The 22,264-nt window shown below is 35.2% G+C and overlaps 1 protein-coding gene across 4 annotated transcripts in view; it reads right to left on the bottom strand.

The window, feature by feature from the left end:
* Positions 1-14,550: 14,550 nt before the first annotated feature.
* LOC129889091 (aberrant root formation protein 4) overlaps positions 14,551-22,264 on the bottom strand; it is a 31,301-nt gene continuing 23,587 nt past the window's right edge. For all 4 annotated transcript variants that reach the window (XM_055964223.1, XM_055964221.1, XM_055964220.1 and 1 more), the window contains exon 14: positions 14,551-15,000. In XM_055964223.1, the coding sequence (XP_055820198.1) occupies positions 14,783-15,000 (218 nt within the window). In that variant the 3' untranslated portion in view covers positions 14,551-14,782. The remainder of the gene's footprint in view (positions 15,001-22,264) is intronic.

Below are 22,264 nucleotides of genomic sequence, written 5' to 3'. Positions count from 1 at the left end.
GGAAAAATTGTATTAGGATGCTTGACGTTAGAAACAAACTAAATGGAAGTCGTTACAGTTAAATCGAAGTCGAGTAGTGTGTTGTGATTGTGGTGCTGCGGTTGCAGATAGGTTGGTTGTGTGTTGCAGGGATGGAAAGTGTACTATAAAGGGTGTGGTTTATTCTGTTTTCATCCACACTACCCACCATTTTGTATGGTTAAAGGTTTTACGAAACAAAGATTAAAAACTCTATTTTGGTATCGTAATTTTGAGCGAGTTGGTTGGAGTTTGTATTGTGTAATGTTGAAGTGATTTACTTGTATATATGCTGATGTTTGTTGTTTTTGGTTGGCTGTATTAATTAGGTATGTAATTGTAAGTTTGGTTAGGGCAAATTATAGGGGAGATGCTGCCCGATTTTTGGTAACTTTGGAACTAGTAATAAACTAGTCGAGGGAAATGGATAAGGAAATGATTCCTATGGATACTTGGTTGTATATTTGGAAGTTGGAAAGTATAAGGTTGTTAATCTTAGTATTTATTTCATGTTAAATAGTCTCAAAAGATGATGAGACGAATGTGGTGATGGATAATCCATAAGAGGTATGTGAAGCTACCTTCTTTCTTTTGGCATGTTTTTGGCATAAGTATGTTGTTACACCCCGCACTCTTGAGCTCGGAACGTCTTCTTAAGTTCCTTAGACACTATCATGTGAGCCAGATAATCTACGACACTATCAAACAACTCTAAGGAAAGAAGATTGTGATACCTCGCGAGAAGGGAGGTTGGAGATAGAGTCATAAGAATCCGGAAAGAGTTGGAGGCTAAGAAATGAGTTTGACTCCAATGAATGTTATAAAGTAAATGTTTATGAAGGGGAGTCTTTATGAAATGATTGATTGATGAAAGGACTTCTTATCCAAAGGGTTTCAATGTGAAAGGACAATCCTCACATTGAATCAAATGAAATGTTTAAGGTTATGACATGACATGTATGACATCCCGATAGACCATCAATGCTTTTGAACATTTTTTTAAAAAGAAAGGTCTGATTAGCATGATACCCGAAATACCATTACTGATTGTAAACCTAATTTTCTTATAAATCAAGGTTCATTAGTAGAATGGTAAATAGGGCATGGTAGCCATGATGATATTATATATCAAAGGTTTTAATGAGCTATTCTACCGAATGTGATGTGTTAATTCTCAAGCTATATGATATGACTATTTTAAAGTATTATACTATTCCGTGGAATTTGACTTAGCACCGAATATAGCATGTAGAGGGGGACTCAACAGAAAGGGTCCTTAAGTAAAGTCTCATGTTGCATTAACTATGTGTCACCATAAGAGACCTTATAGACTAGGCCTTTTTAGCCATCAAATGTTAAATAAATGAATGTAAACTGAACGGAGTTCTACTCGACAAGTAGTCTTCCCATGCCAATGTAGGAGGTTATGTTGGATTTCATATAATAGCTCGCATGGTCTTAAATATCGTTTATAGTCATGTCCCTACATTGTATGATTTAAATTTTATGTACTTGATTACGCATGCATGCATTCACTCATATATTTTACCTTATGAATGTCTTAATGTTTTTATCATGTTGCATGCCTACATACGTAGTACATTCAAAGTACTAACGCATACTCTTTTGCCTACATTATATCACCATGTAGGGACCGGTATTTCTCCTCCTCCACATGGTTAGTTTGGATCATTTGAAGGCCACTTTTGGTGAGTTTCCATTGTTTCGGGAACAATACTACTCCCCTTTCTAGAATGTGTTACGTTGAGGCTTTAAGATACCTATTTTGGTACTTTATTGTTAGTTTATTTGAGGGTGATCTAGGGATATGTCTAACAACCCACCAAGTCTATTAGTAGAGGTATGTTTGTACATAAATATATGATAATCTAAGGTTGATGATGACTCTTATTTTATGATGTTCTCCCTTAATCCCGATTTCCCCTCTTTATTCTGCTTGATATTTATTGTCATCACTGATGAAAGGCTAAATAAATGCTAAGAGTTTTGGGTAAGGTACCTCTGGGTTACTCACTCATTGTGTCACATCTAGGCCCTAGGCTTGGGTCATGAAAGGGAGTATATACGGAAAAAGGCTCTAACAATGTTTCGCGGCTAACATCAAATCTCATGGCCACATAAGGGGAAACAAAAGAAAAATTTGCACCCGGATCAAGCAAAGCATAAATATTATAGTGAAAGACTGTAATAGAACAGTAACAACATCGGGAGTCTCCTCGACCTCTTGCCTACCATGCAGAGCATAAAACCTATTATTGTGTTGACCACCCTTTGGTTGCACTTAAGCACCTTGAGGAACTTGTACTTGAGGAAGAGCATATTTAACCTTGCATTCCTTAGCATGATGACTCGACTTACCACACCGGTAGCACACATTCAAACCGGGTAAACATTCACCCTTGTGGTTCTTACCACACTTTTTACATACGGAAGTAACTTGATCAATAGGAGAACCTTCTTGAGGCTTAGGGTTGGGCACCCTATCTTTGACAAACCTTGGAGTAGTGATATTTGAAGACCCTTGGCCGGAGTAATTTTGGCGAAAACGAGAACGTCCACCACTTTCGAACTTAGTATGAGAGAATTCACCACCATCAGTCCTTGGCCTCTTAGACTCCCTATTCTTAACCTTTAGCTTTTCACTCTCTATTTGCTCTACATAGGTCATGAGTCTATATATGTTCATTTCCCGAATCAATATATCCATTTTGCACTCTGTTAAGACCATATCTGACATACCCGATACGAACTTGCTCATACGAGCTCTTAAGTCGGCAACCATGAATGGAGAATATTTTGACAATTGAGTAAACTTGAGGGCATACTTCCTCACACTCATACCACCTTGATTAAGGTTGATGAACTCTTACACTTTGGCCTCCCTCAACTCCAATGGGAAAAAGCTATCAAGAAATACTCCCTTGAACTCATCCCAAGTCAAGGGATCCGCCACTCTAGGCCTCTCACTTTTCCATTGATCAAACCAAATTTGAGCAAAACCCTTCATTTGATACGTGGACAACTCCACCCTCTCAACCGGGATAAATCCCATGATATCCACAATCTTGTAGATACTATTAACAAACTCTTATGGATCCTCATCAACTTTAGAACCCCAAAACTCTGGAGGATTCATCCTGATGAAATCACAAACTCTTGTTACCACCGTACCCATATTTAGGTTCATGGGAGCAACCACTTCATGGTTCACTTGGGCCATAACGGCTTGAGCAAGTACTTGAAAAGTCGCTTGGAACTCGACATTGGAAACTTTATCATTCATAGGATCATTCGGAGATTATGGCTCCTCCTCAACCATATTCCTTCTAAAGGGGTATCTTTGTGGAGGCATATTCTGAAAATTACAAAGAATAAATATTAGAGGAAAAGACTTAACCAATCTACTGCACAACATAGACCATGAAAGAAGTGAAACTTTTCCTAAGATATTTCATATCCTCCTATTCACGGATGTGGCGCACTTCACACCAATGAATAAGACTCTACTTAACGCGGCGTGTTAGACTCCTTAGAACTCATCTAAACCTTGTGCTCAGATACCAAGTTTGTCATGACCTGAACTAAGGACAAGCCACAATACGACAATCGAGATGTGAGGGACCCCAACAGTAATCTATTTTAGCATACATCGCATACATAAGGATAACATGATAAAGATAAGCGGAAGTAATCATCACAAGGGAATAAGACTAAGGGAAATCAACTCAATAGATGTCCAAACCAGACTGCATCATAAGCCATCTAAACATGACTTTATTCTAGTCTTTGATGGAGGCTTAGAACAAGCTCCTAGCTCACTCAAACAATAAAAGTAAGTCAAGTAATAGAAACAAGAAATATAGTCATTGCCCTCGATCAGATGAGGACTCACCAATTATTGATATCTAATCAACTCTATCCACGAATAGGATAGTCGTGAGTATTATTCGTCCCTACATTATGAGACAATGTAGGCAAAAGTATGCGTTAGTATGTTTGAATGTATTAAGTATGTGAGGTATGCATGAACAAGTTAAGAAACATGAACAGTATACCATAAGATGCATGATCAATCATAATGAAAATGAGTATGGCTTAAAATATTTGGAAACATATAAAACTCATGGTCAATGCATATCCTAAGACTTCATCATATAACTCATACCTTAACTTCAACTTGTATGGGATGACCTTTAACCGATATCTAAGACCATGCGAGCTATTACATGGAATATGATAAAACTCTCATCAAAAAGAGGGAGGCTACCTTTTGAGGGTATACTCTATCATGTTACTCATCTCAACTGAACTCAATTATTCTATATGTGGATCCACTAACTAGGACATGAAGGCAATCCTACGCGGGCAACATAGTTTGGGACTTTAGGTTGCTACTAGGATTCCCTTAGGTAACTAACTGCGTTACCAAACTGAACCCCACTTAGAAGTCCTCTCGGTGCTTAGTCAATATCCAATAGAAACTCATCAAACATGATCATAACATAATAGGGAAAGATAGTAAATACCTATCAATCCATATTTAAAAATACTAGGAATAGCTTATTAACTTAGTGATTCATAAGAATCCATAACTTCGGTGAGAATTATCCTTATCACCATCTTTAACATGATAGTGTAAGAATTGTACTTAGCACACCATAATAACATCTTTGATCTTAACTTTTATCATTATCATAACTTTCATCATAAAATCATAAATCTCAACTTTAAATCATAGAAACTTTCACTGAACATCATTGAACTCATGATCAACTCATAGAATCATCTTTCACTTTATAATCACAAATTGAAAGTAGCTTTATGTAGGGACATTCATAATTCATATAAAAATCATGCAATTCATATGAAAACATGCATATAATGATCATTGATAACATCTAAAAATTGAATTTGATCAGCCCAATGTAATTCATTAAAAATAGGGTTCATAATTCAATTGAAATTAAAAGAAACTTTGAGAAAACCTTGGGATTTCATGTGTGAAAGGAACTCATGAATAAATCCTCACATACCTCAATTGAATTCACTAAGAATTGAAAAACAACCCTGAAGAAATATGGAAAGCCTAGATTCAGCTTGAACAAGAAACCTTGTGAGAGTTGGAGTTTTTGCCTTATAGAAATTTTAAGAGAATGAATTGAATGGGAGTGGAATTTAAAGAATTGAATATATATATATATATAGACTTTGAACTTGTCCATAAAAGTGTCTAGGTTCATTGAACGAAACTTTAGAAAAGATAAAATGACCCCTCATTAAACTTTGGATTTTAGACCCAAGAGACCCTTCCTACGGGTCATAGAAGAATTGACAGGTCATTAAATGACTCGTCCTGTAGGTTTGAGAAAAGTCTTGATTTTCGAGTCTCTAAATTTTGCAAATGGGTCATTTCTATGACCCGTAAACTTCATTATGACTCGTCGAATCCATTCATCCTGCAGGTCTCAAAACCTGCAAAATTATAGGTCTCTGAAGTTTTGTTACGAGTCATTCCTATGACACATAACATCTTCTACGGACCATCCTTTCCCTTGAGGAGCATCTGAAACTTAGCCTCAGGACTCTTCCTATGAGTTGCATCTACGGGTTGTCGAGAATATTATGGGCCGTAAACATGAGTCATAAGATCTTATTTTAAGTTTGTTAATGATCAACTACTAGGGGTCACTCCATGACTCATTCCTATGATTCGTAGGACTTTCTACGAGTCGTAGAGTGACTCGTAAGGCTGAAGCCAGTCAAAATTTTAAGAATTTCTTTTTGGGTTCCAACTATCCGACTTTTGGGGTCTTACAACTAAGTCAGACTCACCCGAAATGAGCTTGCTCATACAAGCTCTAGGATCAGCAACCATGAATGGGGAATACTTTGACAACTTCGTGAACTTGATGGCATACTCCCTCACACTCATGTTAATTTGTCGCAAATTGATGAACTCTCGAATATTTGCTTCCCTTAAATTTAATGGAAAGAAACAATCGAGGAAAGCACCTTTGAATTCTTCTCAATTAGTGGGACCATCATCTCTACCCCTCTCACTCTTCCATTGATCATATTAAACTTGAGCCATCCCTTTGAGTTAATACGCTGCCAAGTCTGCCTTCTTTACTGGACTAATGCCCATGATCTCAATAATCTTGCCAATACCTTCAGCGAACTTTTTTGGATCCTTATCTACCCTAGAACCATGGAATTCAGGAGGATTCATGTGGGTGAAATCACAAAATCAGCTAGTCATCGTACCCACATTTGAATTCATAGGAGCTACCACTTACCTATTTTCTTGGGCGGCTACGACTTGTGCAAGCACTTGGAATGCAACCCGAAACTCCACATGAGAGACTTGCTTATTCAAAGGTTCATTCTGAGCTTGTTTCTCCTCCTCAACATTCTTTCTTGCAGGGACTCTTCGTGGAGAAACGATTATGTAATCGCAAAGAGAAAGAATTAGAGGGAGAAGCCTTAGAGTTCAACTCCATCTCATGACATATAAATGATGAAAGAAGTAAAGTTTTTCCTAAGCGCTTTGTATCCTCCTATTCATAGATATGGCACACTTCACACCAATAAACAAGTCTGTACTTGACGCGACATGGTAGACTCCCTAGGACACTTTAAACCTTGTATTCTAATTCTTAAGTTTGTCATGACCTAGGCTAGGCCCTAGATGTGACACGACGATTAGAATCCTGAAGGACTCCAACAAAGCCTCTTACCATATCATACATGAGCATACATAAGTTATTTAAAGAATAACAAGAACATCATAGGTGCGGAATAATAGTCTCAACATGAATATCTTGATAATAGAGAAATTAATCTCAACTCAAAAAGAAAAAGACAACATAGATTCCATGAACATCTAACATGCCTCTACTAGTCTAGATGGGGGCATAAGACATGTTCCTAGCTCACCTAAAGTATGGAAGTAAAAGTCATAGGAATATAAAGAAAATATAAATTGCCACATCCGCAAAAATGAGGACTCACCAACAATGGAGATAATATTCAAGCTCTATCCAAGAGTAAGAGGTACATAATGATCGTCGAACCTACATTATGAGACAATGTAGGCAAAAAATATGCGTTAGTAATGGAATGCACTAAGTATGTGAGAATTATACATGAACAATAATAACATGATATAGTCAATATGAACATGGGGTCTATGACCAATATCTTGAAAGCATGAGTAAAACTTGAAAATATTTGAATATCATAATCATGTGGTCAATGCATCATAAACATCAAGAAAACTTAAACCATATCATAAGCCTTTGTGTGGGATATGATCTTTAACTTAAACCATATCATAAGCCTTTGTGTGGGATATGATCTTTAACCTACATATAATATCATGCGAGCTATAACATAAAATCTAATGTAACTCATACATCGAGATGGGAGAGGCTACTTTGCCAAGGTAGACTCCGTGAGAACCTTCTTTAATATTAAGCTTCTTGTGGATCCACGAGCTAGGACATGTTGTCAAGCCTATGCAGGCAACGTAGTTAGGGACAAAATTTGCTACTAAGATTTCCTTGGGTCACTACTTGAGCTTTCGAATTGAACCTTAAAGTCCTCTCGGTGCTTATTCAATGTCCCAATGGAAATCATCAATAGTAGTCATAAAATCATTAGGAAAGGTAACAATAGACACCAACCCCACATCATAAAATAGTCATAAGAGTAGCTCATTAACATGATTGATTCATACAAGAATGAGAAAACCTTTCAATCCTTACAAATCCGTGATTTGATGAGAAAACTTTTCACCATCTTTAATATGAATGTGTGAGGAAAATCCATCACAAAATTTATACTTTTCTTGAAACATCATTGAAATTATAATTCATCATCACTCATAACTTTCATGAGTCATTCATAAGTCCTCAATGATTATACATAAATTATTTATAAAAATCCTTTATAAATTGTGATCATAATTCCTTAAAATCATACTTAAAAATAGCATATAGCATGGATTTATAAAAGACAACTTTAAATCATGCAATGCAACTTAAATTGTGCATAATTTAGATCAATAATAATGAAACAAATCATAATTGAGACATCCCAATGCAATTCCATGAAAATTAGGGCTAGAAGATAATTATAGAAGAAGAATTTAAGAGAAAACCTTTGGAACTCCATGGATGAATTATCACATACCTTAGACAATTACAGCCCTAAATGCACTTCAACTGGAGACTTGATCTTGAAACCCTTAAAACTTGCTTGAGGAAGAAATGAACCTATTTAGGGGTCGTTTGGTGTGAAGGATAATACCAAATAATTTCGGGACTAAATTATAGTGGCACTTAAGTTAGTGTTTGGTTGACAAGTCTGGGATAACTTATCCCGGGATTAATAAATAGTATCGGGATAAGTTATCCCTCCTCTTGGTAGTATACTAATACCGGGATAAAATAGGTAAATGATAAATATATCCCTTTCAATATTTTTTATACCTCACTTTTCACATTGATATATATTTACATTATTTTTAATACCATATATAACAACATTCACTCCTCATTTTTATGATAATTCTTCATATTTTCTCTATTAAAAAATTAAACTATATAATATAATTTTTATTTATAAATTTATTTGAATAATTCTTATGTTTATTTATATTCTGATTTCTCATAAATTCTTTTTTACTTTAACAAATTTCAAAATAAAAATTTTATTTTTAAATTAAATAAGAAGAAAGTTTTATTTTTAAATACATATGGACATCATGAAAATGCACACATAAAAATATTTAAGGTAAAGAAGATGCAAGTTTTATTTTAAAAATGAATTAACTAAAGCTTGCAAAGAAAATATAAAAAACTAAATAAAGTGAAGGGTATTTTTGTAAACAAACAATCTGTTCTTAAAATCTATGCAATGCATATTATTTTTAATACAACAAATCAAACACTCAATAAGAAATAATCTCAGTACAACTTATCCCATCATAACTAATCTCAACATAGCTTATCTCATCATAACTAATCTCATCATAACTTGTATTCAAACTAAATGGCCCCTTAGGGTGTTAGGGAGTGAAGGAGGAATTAAGGAGGGTTTGAGGTGGTTAGTAGAATAGAATTTTTATCCAAATACATTAATGAACTAATAAGAAAAAGACCAAAAAAAACCTTTAAAATAATTAGACGGATCACCTGGACGGAGGTCACCACGGCCCGTGAAACTCTCCACGGTCTGTGGTGATGGTCGTGGATAGTAGGGTTAAACTAGTCTTGGAAGGGGTTGCTTCCACAAAGACCACCATGGCCTGTGGTGTGCTCCACGGGTTGTAGACCCTGTCATGGTCCTCAATTAATTTTGGAGTCTTGGGGAGTCAAATTCACGGAAGGTTTCACGGTACGTGGTAAGCAACACGAGCCGTAGAGTCCGCTGCAGACCCTTCCCCCTAATTTCCCACTTATTATTGCTCTTCCACGGCAACTTTCATGGCCCGTGGTGAGTTACACAATCTGTGTACATGGCTCGTGAAGCCCACCTAGTGCCAAAAGTTGCAATTTTCTAGAAAACTTCCTTTAAACTCCATTTTCCAACTTTTTAACTTCTGTGGTCTTACAAAACTCTAGATTTCTCTTCTTAAAATCTTGTTCTTAGTTTTGGGAATGATTATGGGACTTTTATGCTCAAAGTAAAGTGATAAAGACCCTAATTGTATCCCAAAACGTTGAGGCTTGGACATAGAAAGGGTGAAGAAAAAGACCAAACTAACCCTCATTAAAAATTGCCAAAGTCCATCTACGGGACCATCTACGGTCTGTAGAAGTTTCTACGGACCATAGAATCCCGCTCGTAGAAAGTGCCTGGGAAATTTGGGGTTCTCTGAAGTTTGTGTTTACGGACCCTTTTATGGGCCGTAAACCATTCTATGGACCATATACGTCCGTGGAAAAAGTATCTACGATCTGTGGTTCATTTCACAAGTCGTAGACACCATCCGAAGAAAGTTAAAGGGAATTTTCACGTAAGTTCAAATATGGTCTATGAGCCTCATCTATGGCCCGTGATTCCATATATGGTCCGTAGATGCTGCTCGTGGTTCTCAGTTTTGCAAACATTTCTAATTTTTTAAGGCTTTCTAATCTGATCTGAATTATAATTTTTGGGGTGTTGCATGTTGCTACAATGAATTTAAGTTTCTTGATGGATGATCCTGAATGAGATGAGTTCTTCTATGAATAGAGCACCTAATATTACACAATTGATTATATACTTTACTAGTATGAATTAATTGAAATTTGATAAAATAAATTTTCTATGAAAGTTCGTACTTCGACATCATAGAGTTAGTAACTAATTTCTAATCTATTGTCATTTGCAACTCTAAGGTCTTCTTTATTTCTTTCAAAGTATTTAGTGGGGATGAGACCTGCTTGGACACAATTGAAATCTGCACCTATATCGAATAAGGCAACAATATCTAGGATGAATGATTTGTTAACTATTAAGGTTATTCTAGTATGCCATCTACGAGTAGAGATTCATGAGAGGTAGTTGATAAAATTTCCTTGTTCAATAATTTTTTGTCTATTGGTTCAGTTACTACTTGCCTGGGCACATCAAGCATAGCAGAGAATTGTTGAAGGACAAGTTAACTAGCCTTGATTTCTCGAATTTCTTCTTTAAGGAAAATTAATTCTGACCGAAGATCTTGAATCACTATCTTAAATTTTTTTTAGAAGGAACTCAGTTCAAAATATCAGTAATATTGTAAGTACTTACTTGAGGATGAGAAAAAAAATTATAGAAAGATGTGGAAGACTTATCTAGAGCCTTTTTGAATTGCTAGATGATGTCTTTTTTTTGTCAGAATCTTGCAAACTACTTATAAAAAGGAAGCCTTGGAATAACTGGTAAAGTTGCTTTCATGTGACCAAGAGGTCACGGGTTCAAGCCTTGGAAACAACTTCTGGCAAAAATACAGTCTAAGACTGCGTACAATAGAACATCTTGTTATTTTGAGAGAACATTGATCTCAGTGCACCAGGCTGCCCTTTGCAAACCACTTATAATTTCAAGGAGAACATCTTGTTATTTTGAGAGAACATTGATCTCAGTTGGATACTTTGATCTTCTTGAACAGACTCGAGGGACTCTAAGTCATCATTCTCAATTTGATTGAAATCATATTCAAATTCATCATCTGCATTATTAGAATTTTTCACTATCTTTTAATAAGAGGTATTGTATCTGATTAAGGATGGATTCATTGAGGTTAAGATTTCTAACTTTTATGGAGAGTTTGCAATAATTGGCAATATAATCAGTTTTTTCACTTGTAACATTTGTTAGTATTGGAAACCAAAAGAACTAGCTTTTTGGTTGCATGCTGATGTTTTAGAAGAGAAGATTTTTATTTTTTAAACCTGGAATAAGTTCTCTAGACGTGAAAACTTTTTTTTAGGAGCTAATTTTCTATGAGATTTCTTCCTTAAGTGTGGTAGGTTAATTTGTTCGTAGAAACTTTCTAAATCTCGAGGGCCTGTGCTTTATCTTTAGCTAATTTCCTTAAAATCTTATCCTGGTGACAAATCTTAAGAACAACTTGCTGAATCAGGCTTGTGATCTGCTCATAGGGAAAAATATCACCAGTGTGTTGACTTTGAAGTTCTTCTTTGACAAAGTCCCTAAGACACTTAGGCAACCCATCTAGAAATTTCTCTTTCCAATATGAAAGGTTATCATATGATTTCTCATAGATTCTAGTGAGGAAAGAATCCTTATACCATCTAAATTCAAAAAGTGTTTTTCACTAAGATTGTTAAATATTTCAGAGGACCTTTCTCTAAAAAAACTTGAACTTCCTAGAAGTTTTTTAATAATGATATAAATCAATGTATTTGTTGAGTCGGAAATGGTTTGGCCATTCTTAATAATAATAGGGGTTAAATAAATGCTCTAGATAATGATTTAATCAATACCAAGGCTATTATCCTCCGTAAATATGTGACATTTTACTTGTATATTTTATGCATAATGTAAAGAAGAATATAAAGAAATTGTTAAATAAATGATTTCCAAATTTATTTTTTTCCCACTTTTTCATATTTATTTAGTTTCTACTTTACTTGATTCATTTTTTAAAATTACAAGGTGCAAAAGGACTTGTTCATACCATTTATCAAAATTAAAAGAAATTAAAACTATGATGGCCAATTGTAGAAAATTGTGTCGCTGACATACTTATTTCTGCCAAAATAATTTATTAAAAGTATGACAAATTTTAAAAGTGCACCTTCTTCTTTAGTTTTTAAGATTGAAATAGATTAATCTGAGGAATTATAACTGTTATAATCAGTATCGACTCATTCATGCATTTTGAAATGAACTTAGTGTGTATCTTTATTGAGGATTGGAATCTGTTAATAATGAAGCAGGCAATCCACACCTATTAAGGTGGTGGATGGAGTGTGAAAAGTAGTTTTTCGTTTGACGTATATTGGATATTCAAGCATCATCAATAGTTTCAAAAAGTATTTTAGCGAACTAATATTTTCAATCTAAAAGCACATATATTCATTTATCAGATGTCAACTTAAAGATTTTCATCTTATTTAAAGATTGGATCAACACAAAAAAAAAATATTTTGATCAACCAAAATTAACTTAAAAAAGAAGAGCAACCTTCAACGAGATACTCAACACTAGAAGCGATGACGACATAGAAACCATGAAACAACAACAAGCATTCTCAATTCAAATGAAGTTTGTGAAGAAATTATAGGAAATTTACAAACAAACAAAAAAAAAACATTATAGGAAATCAATATTGGTATGATAATTTATTTGTGTTATTGTTATTATTATAATACAAAATTGTTCTAATGTATCACATGCAAATTACAAGTTCAAAAATTAAAATTAAAAATAGACTTGCACTTGAAAGGGTAATCCGCTAGAGGCACCTTCCTATTCTTTGCCTACTACTTGTATGAAATTTGAAAGTTCTATTCTATAAATTTAAAGGCTTTAGTGTTGATACTATTATTATTAACAATTGTCTTATTATTAGTATTGATTAAATATTTTATAGTGCTTAAATCACCTTTTTTATAATATTTTAATGCTTAAATATTTTGAAATTATTTTTTTTCCTTTCATAAGAAAATTTAGCCGCTTAAATATTTACATCAAAACAATTTTTTTAAAAATATCCCTCTAAAGCCACCATCCCATCCCATCTAATCCCAAACTTAGTGGTAGGGCTGTACAGGACAAACCGATAAACCGCACCAAACCGACAAACCGAACCAAACCGGAAAAAAAACTCGACTAGTGGTTTGGTTTGACTTGGTTTGGTGTTTGAAAAAAAAAACCGACCATTATAGGGTTGGTTTGGTTTTAACTAAAAAAAGTCAAACCGAACCCAAACCGACCCGATTATAGATATACTACTTTTAAATTATGTTATACATAAAAATATTTATTAAAATGTAATTTATAAATATTTTTTAAAATTTTTTCATAATTTTTATTTTCTTTCTTACATTTAGATTTGGACTTAAGTAGCCCATCTAAATAATATACAAAAAAAACTTATCTTATAAAGTTATATTATAAAGTTAAAACTTCAAACAGTGTTGTGCCTCCATCTTATATGTTGATATTTTGTAGTAGAACTCTTTTTAAGAAGCACTGCTCTGTGCTTTTTATTAGATACTATGAGAAACCCAAAAAAATTCAAAAAAACCCAAAAACCTCGAAAAACCCGAAAAAACCCAAAAAAACCGAGAAAAATTGATATCGAAAAACTCGACTTTTATTGGTTTGGTTTGGTTTATAGATTTAATAACCCGACACAAATGGTTTGGTTTGGTTTGTAAAAAATCTGAACCAACCCGGTCCATATACACCCCTACTTAGTGGGATGAGATGAGACTCAAGTTTCGTCCCCCTCCGTCACTTAAATCGTTCCATTCCGGCCCATCCCTTTGAACGGCCTTAAGGCTTTGCTAAGGACAAAAACCAAAAAGCAGCATCAGAAATTAAGCCTAAGTTAATAGATGATGCGGACACAACCCTTCTCACATTTCATGATCCAAAAAGGAAACTTCTCCAATTTACCTCTTGCAAGGAAAAAAAAAACACAACTTCCCTTGTCCCCACCTAATATCTCACTTTATACCTTTAACTTGCGTTATTCTTCTGTAATTCTTTATACTATCAATTGTTTTTCGAAATGATAAATCTCCTTCCACCATCAAAGTCACTTTATTTGAGTACAATATAATTCAACCTTTATCTTAACAGTCATTTTCACATCAAATGATACACCTAGACAGTTCTACAGAGACTAAGTTTAGCATCTAATTTCCCCTGGAAAAAATATGCTAGGCGGAGGACCAATGATGATAAGCTCCTTAGCCTTTAAGGTCACTGTTTTTCATCCCATCGAGATATATATAAGTCTCATAGAATAGTATGTCGGCCAATTTTCTTTTACATCAATAAGAATCACTCCAAAGCTAATTTTATATTGGCAACAAGGAATCCACCTTCAGCAAAAATGTCGGTACATAATTCTCTCATTAAACTAAAAGATTGCGACTCTGGGAATTTACGTGACTGAATGGAAAAAAGAAAAATAACAAGACAAACTAGCTGAAAATAAACATTACATTTTTCTTGTATTGTTCGTAAAATCTAGAAAACACTACCAGATGACTGTAACAGATTGGTGATAAAGCTATGCATGTTTCAGATTATCTTCAACAAGTTCAATACAACGATATAAAACTAACTCAATGGGGTTCAAGGCACACATTGTGTCCGATGCTAGTTGGTCATGATCCTGCTGGTTTTCTGCCATGACTCCTGTCACTAACGTACGCAAAGGTAGAAGCCATTCGTTGTAAGCCTTCTGCAACATGTCCTTAGAGAGCACTCCAGTACAGTTCGTTTTTCCTGTTACATGTGTTTTGAAAGTCAGATGATCATCAGTAATATTAGCGTCACCTTGTTGTCTCCAAAATTGACGTTAGAGGATAAATAAGTTTGGCCAACAGGTATTAGACAACAGATAAGACAAGACCATCCACTGATGATAATAAATCAGTCTTCTTTCTACCAGAAAAGACAAGACTTGAGATAACAGAAGATTTCTGAAACTATCCACAATTGTTTTGTCAATAGCTTTATACACAAGGGACTTGAACAATTCAACTAGGCCCATCATGTTCTTTATTAATGTTTGTTCCATCCCCTACATAACGCAAAAGGATGGACTATGAAGAGGAGAAATGTATCACGAAAAATAAAAAGGAAAGAAAGAGGAAAGGGCAGAACTTTTTCTCTGATCAGTTAGCAAGAGTGAAACTTAAATGAGGAGCTTCCAGATCATGCCCCAATAATTCCAAACAAAACCAGGGACTAAAGAGGACGTGTAAAAGAACATTAGCAATGGACATACCACCTGACATTACAATTTTCCTCTGTCCCATTTTACATGACTTTTGTATTAAATTAGTAGTGGTGAAAGAACATATTGAAGTAGCTATTGAAAAGTTAGTTTAATAGAAATGTCAAAAATTTAGATATACTGAATGAAAGTTGTATAAAATGTCATCCAACATGTTTTGACATGATATTTTATAGGATTGTGTACATGCTTTCCTTCCTCAACTTGCACCTATTTCCTTTACACCCTAAATACATGGGTAACCTTCTACATATCAAAAGTTGGTCGAAACACAGCTATTACACAACTGTTGATGTTTCGCCACTTATTCTTAGAGGTTGCTTCACCCGTGCCAATCAGTTTGCAACACGTCATAACTCAAGGAAAAAGAAACTTAAAATTCCACCTATATCCCCAATTGACAGAATTTTCCAACTTCTCCATTCTTCATCTTCCTCCTTAATGGTTGTCACCAGTACAGCCTCCATGGTTTTCGCCAGCACCACCATCCCAAAACCAACATAAGCACTCTTTGGCAATCTCCATTTCTCTAATTTCACTCACATTTCCGCTCTGTCACCAATCTTACCTCATCTTCATCAATAAAGACCACATCTGTGACGCCACAAAACACTATCCCTTCACCAGACACCTCCTCCAACTCCAAATAATGCACCGGATCCCTTCAACCTCCTTTCATGCTCACTATGGCCATCAAACTGTTTGACCACCCTATGCCAGAATCACCCATAAAAAATTTTAAAAAAAAAAACCAAACAGAGGCCACCATAAAGACATAAATGCCGGGCCAACACCTCTCTTCGACCCCAACAACTCCACTAAAAATCAAGCACTTGACACCACTCCACCTAAAACCACCATTCTCTCCCTCTTTTGTTTTGGTTCCACCAAGTTTACTTATAAAGATTTTATATCTCTTCAAAACTCCCACAATTTCAATCTCTGCATCTGTATATCTACTTTTGTTAAGCATAACTAAAAAGATTAAGAAGCGGGATTGAGTCTGCGACATCTTGCTTTGTGGAGTGGTAATGGGGCTATTAGTTGAAGGAAGGTTTGGGACAATGGGTTTTGTGTATGGAAAATGATGGGGTGATCTAATGGATTTTCTGATGAAGTTGTTAGGTGGTGATATTGGAGGAGCGGTGGATGTATGTTTGTGATTCCTTATGAAGGTTGGACAGGGGAGTAGCCTGAAGGTGGTGGAACTGGTGGCGGTTATTGGATTGAGAGATTCAACTGCTGGAGAAGATGCACATGGAAGGTGGACGATCAAGGACATAGGGGACACGTGGCACTTAAATAAGGCCTCATACAAAATATTTGCTAATCATACGCCTAAAAAATGGTGGTAAAATATATTCTGTCCACGTGGACAAAAAGTTTGGGATAGATAGGGTATATAAAAGGAAAATATGAGCAATTTGGACATCATAAGCCTAAAATACTGGTAAAATATGTTCTGGCCACTTCGACAAAAAGTTTGGGATAGACAAGGTGTGTAAAAGGATCTTTTGTATTTAAGGTGTGTAATACGGGAATGAGCAATTTAGATGGGGAAAGTATGTATTAAGCCTATTTTACATGAGACTTTTCATTTTCCAGAATATTCAAGATGTTTGACACCTTCCTGAAGCACAAGTTCATCACCTACCACAGACACATTTTGATCTTTGTCCTCTGTTGCTTTCACTAGGTTCTTATCGACCACCTAAGAATAAAATTCTTAGGTTTGCAACATTTGGTTATCAAGTCCAGAGGATGTCGCAAACCACATTGGAGCAGGATGGGTGAAATGGAGGCTTGCATTTGGGATACTGTGGTATAGGAATGTGTCGTCAAGGCTTAAAGGCAAGTTCTACAGAGTGGTGGTTTAACCAACTTTGTTGTATGAGGTAGATTGTTGGTCAATCAAGAACGCCCACATTCAAAAGATGAATGTAGCGGCGATGAGGATGCTTAAATGTATGTGTGGACATACTAGGAGGTGATATGATTAGAAACAAAGTTATACGGACAAAGTGAGAGTGGCTTTTGTGGCAAACAAGATGAGGGAAATGAGCTAAGATGGTATGTTAAGAGGAGGTGTGTGGATATGCCAATAAAGAGGTGTGAGGGCTGGCTACAACGGAAGTTAGGAGGAGCTAGAGGGAGGCCGAAGAAGAAGTGGGGTGAGGTTAGTAGATAGCACATGACACAACTTCAGCTTATTGAGAAAATGACCCTAGATAGGAAGGTATAATAGGTCGAGGATTAGGAGAGTTCGTAGGTAGCCGAATGTTGTCGCACTTCGTGCAGGAGAGGCAAGGGGCTATCCTTCTCTTCGTTTCTCCTTATTGGTAATATTATATAGGAACCACATAGTTTCTTTGTTTTTTTTAGTGTTTATTACTATTTATTGCTTCACTTGCTTTGTATCATGTTTTGTTTTGTCTTATTTACTTATAATTTAGGGTGGCAAACGGGTGAGTCGAGTCAAATATAGGTGGATTGAAAATGGATAAAATACCCGACCCACCCATAGTTGATATGGATATAAATATTATCCATATTATATATTCCTTCTTATTATGTAAAAGAAATAAGTACTCTCAAATCACAAGCATTTTTCTCCTTTTTCTCCTTTTCGTGTGTGTTTGGTATGAAGAGAAATATTTTCTAGTTTTCCTAAAAAAAGAATTCTAGAAAATAAATGGTCCTGAGTCAGGGTCGAAAGTAGAGTTCCGGGTTAGGGCCAAGATTCAAGTCTTAGGTCAGGGGAAGGTCCAGAGTTTGAGTTGAGAGTCTGGTCCCAAGTCGGGATTGAGAGTTAGATCCTAGGTCCAGGTCAGGAATCGAGATCAAGATACAGATCCCAAGTTAGGGACGGGAGCTAAGGTTAGGTTTGAAGGTCAAGTCCTAAGTCGGTTCTTGATTTGGGGTTAAGACTCGGGTCCCAAGTCAGTATCGAGAGTCAAATCCCTAGTCATGGTCAGTGTCGAGAATTGGGACAAGAATTGGGAGTCGTGGTTGAGTTTGGGAGTTGTATCCTAAGCTGGGATCGAGATTTGGGGTTGAGATTTGGATCCTGAAATAGTGTTGGTAGTTGGGTCTCGAGTTGAAGTAGGATCCTGAGTTGGGGTCGAGGCTGTGAGTCAAGCCTTGGTATGGGTCAGGGTCGTAGTCGGGACCTGTTTCGAGGTGGTGAGGTTTAAGGAAAGTTATGAAAAATATTTTCCTTACTTTATGAAGGAAAGACAATTACTTCAAATTAAAGGAAAATAAGTCCATTTGAAAAATATTTTCCAAAACATTTAAGCCAACCAAACATGAAAAAATTGAAAAATTCATACCAAACTCACCCTTAATACTTATACTTTGTATAAGTTCCTCCACCTTTACATACTTTAAGTGGAGTGTTCATTTGATGCCGAATCAGGGCAAAATACTTCTAGTAGAGTCCACACTACTGAAACCTTATTAGTGCTCCAATCTACATCAGTTGTTAGATCGAATTAACCCCTAAATTATTGTGTTTTCAACTTCTTTTCCATAGGTAAGATAGTGGTATCAATCTTCAAGGATTCAACCCATTGATCTTAAGAAAAGGAGAAGAAAATGCGATTAAAAGAGGAGTTTACCGGTGATACTTAGCTTGAAGGAACTTAATGGAGACCGAGTGCACCAGTTCGTTGAGGGTCACAGAGCCTCAGCCAAAGATGAATACGTGCCTAAGCTTCGGCGAGTCTAGATGAAGCTAGAAGATGAGCGAAGGCTTCTAGATTTTTTTGTCTAATGCTTATTGTTTTTTGTTTTATTGTTTGTTTCCTATTTTAGATGGGCCAATTTGTGAGCCTACGCCATTTCCCTGGACCTTGGTCCAAAACTTTTTATTTGATCTATATATTAAGGCCACCAGCCTTGTTTGCTAAAAAAATAATAAATAAATAAATTTAATGGAGTGCAGTTAGTGGATACCCGTGGGTTATGCATATTTTATGATGGATAATATGGATTGATCGGCATTTGACCCACTTTTGAATGATCGGATGCCTAACCCATTTAAAATGGGTTGGGTCAAGCGGAAAACAATAAATTTTAACCATTTTGCCACCCCTACTCATAATCATGCTTTGATTTATTTTTTTTTGATTCGAGGGTCTTGGAAACAAACTCTCTACCCAACAAAGTTAGAGGTAAGGGTTCCATATATCATACCCTTCCCAGACCCTACATGTGGGATTCCACAGAGTGTGTTGTTGTTTTAGGTTATCTAGTCCAGATCTTATAAAAAATGTTCAGTATTGTTGGCAAACTAATACCACTTTCTAGATGCCACTGATTCTAGAAAGTCTTGAACAGGATCTTATAGAGGAGTTTAATCACATTTCAAAACTTGCGGATGATTTTTGGAAACTTAAATCTCGTATTTCTTGGCTAAAGAAGGTGATGTGAACACAATAATTTACATTTATCAACTCTAACCACATAGCAGAAGAAATCCACATTGCTGCCCTTAAGGATTCCTCCAGAAACTGGGTTCATGATCCAGAATTTATTCAATCTACTAATCTTTTAACTACTACCAATATTTATTCACTTCTAGTCAATCCTCTTCTCCTAGACTTTTGAAACTTCTCCTTATAGTGCTCTATCACTAGTAGGTAGTATGTACTTAGATTCTCCCTTAAGGGGTCGTTTGGTACAAAGATTAATAATGCAGGGTTTAGTAAAACAGAGATTAGTAATGCAGGGATTATATTTTATCAAGTGTTTGGTTCATTGCTTCCCACCTAATCTTGTGTTTGGTTTAAAACTCTACAAAAAGCTCTTTTCCAATTATACCCTTGAATTATTTTGGATTTTCTATTTCATGTAATTGGGTCAAGGTAGATAACTGCCGACATATTATTTTTTTGTGGCCTTCTAACTAGCTAGGAGAAGAACAATTTTGTTGCCCTGTTCGTTATTTTCTTATTTGAATTATTTGAGGGTAAATAATTATCTTAATAAATTGATCACTCACAAAAACTCAATTTTCAATTTAAAAAAGATAGATTATCTATGTTTAAAACCGAAAAGACGGTAAACAATAGTAAAATCGAATAAACCATCTATGTTTACACATAAAAATTGCAAGTTGTAGTTTTAATATATATGCAAAATTTTATAAATTGTTCAAAATACAAATAATCAGAAAATTACATATATATCAACAAATAATACATACAATTAAGATCACAAACGCCATGTGATCATATATTTTCTTTTTCAATTAGTAAATGGTAAACAACTCACATTTCAAATATTGTATTGGATTTATTTAACAACAAACAACTCTCTCTAGATAATAAAATTTGTAAGCTAATTTATTAAAATAAATTTACTAGTACAAATATAAACATAAAACCAAGAAAATAAACAAAATAATTAAAAGGATTTGAGGGGTATTTTTGTCTTCAAATATATTAATCACATGGTATTAAATCATTTGTATTACTAATACCACCAAATGGAAGGTATTAGTTATACACCCTACAATACCAAATAGGGTGAATAACTAATAATATATTAGTTAATACATAAGCCCAAAATTCCTACCAAACATAGTACTAAATAATACCATACATAATACATGAACAATTTCTCCTGATACACTCTACCAAACAACCAAGTGTACTGGAAATTATCAATGCTTTAAAATCATTCAGGCCATATAAGTCTCCAGGGCCAGATGGGTTACACCCCATATTTTACCATCAATTCTGGTCCCAAATTAAAGACTCTTCCTTTTGCAATGTTATTTTCCATAATAAGCAGATTCCTCCGGATATTAATAAAACATTTCTATGTTTAATTCCTACAGTACAAAGTCCTTCATCAGTGGCTAAATACTGACCAATAAGTCTTTGTAATACTATCTACAAGTTCATTACTAAGATAATAGCAAATAGGATTAAACCATTATTGGATAACCTTATCCATCCATCTCAATATGCTTTTCTTAAGAACAGACGTGCATCTGATAATGCTATAAGAGTCCATGAAATTCTTTTTAAAAAAATCGCACGTCAAACGTATAAATATTTTACCTAAAACTTGAATGGAAAAGGCTTTTGAATGAGCCTTCATTAAGTGGACGCTCGAGTATTTTAATTTCCTTAGTGGTCTGATTGATCTTATTATGAACTGAGTTTCTACAGCCACGACACAAATTCTCATTAATGGAGCCCCCTATACTTCATTTTCACCTAGAGGTATCCGTCAGGGTGATCCATTATCACTGTAGCTTTTTATCCTATGCATGGAAATGCTATCCCGTAGCATTAATCGTCCAGTTGAATATCGTACCTGGGAACCCCTAACCATCAATAAAAATACTCCACCAATTTCACATCTATTCTTCGCCGATGATATTATCTTAGCCTCCAAACTGACTATCCATCTGCAGTTGCCCCACAATTAATGATCACTTCATGGCCATTTCGGGACAAAAAAATAATTTTGCAAAGTCAAAATTATTTTCACCGCAATTGCAACCATGACAAAAAATTTGTCCTCAATTCTTTTAACCTTTGGAAGGTCACAGGTTTGGGAAGTATCTAAGATTTCCTTTATTTAACACCAAACCTACTAGACAAGATCTCCAATATATACTTGACAATTTCAAAAACCGTCTACTGGATGGAAGACAAAACTTTCTAAACTTGGCAGGCCATTCTACTCCCATTCGCTCTACTCTTAACGCCATTCCTTCTTTCTTTTCTTTTT

The sequence above is a fragment of the Solanum dulcamara genome, chromosome 5 (genome assembly GCF_947179165.1).
Source record: "Solanum dulcamara chromosome 5, daSolDulc1.2, whole genome shotgun sequence".
NCBI lineage: Eukaryota > Viridiplantae > Streptophyta > Magnoliopsida > Solanales > Solanaceae > Solanum > Solanum dulcamara.
Note: the sequence above shows the minus strand (reverse complement) of the source record. Positions and strands in the feature narration are given on the sequence as shown.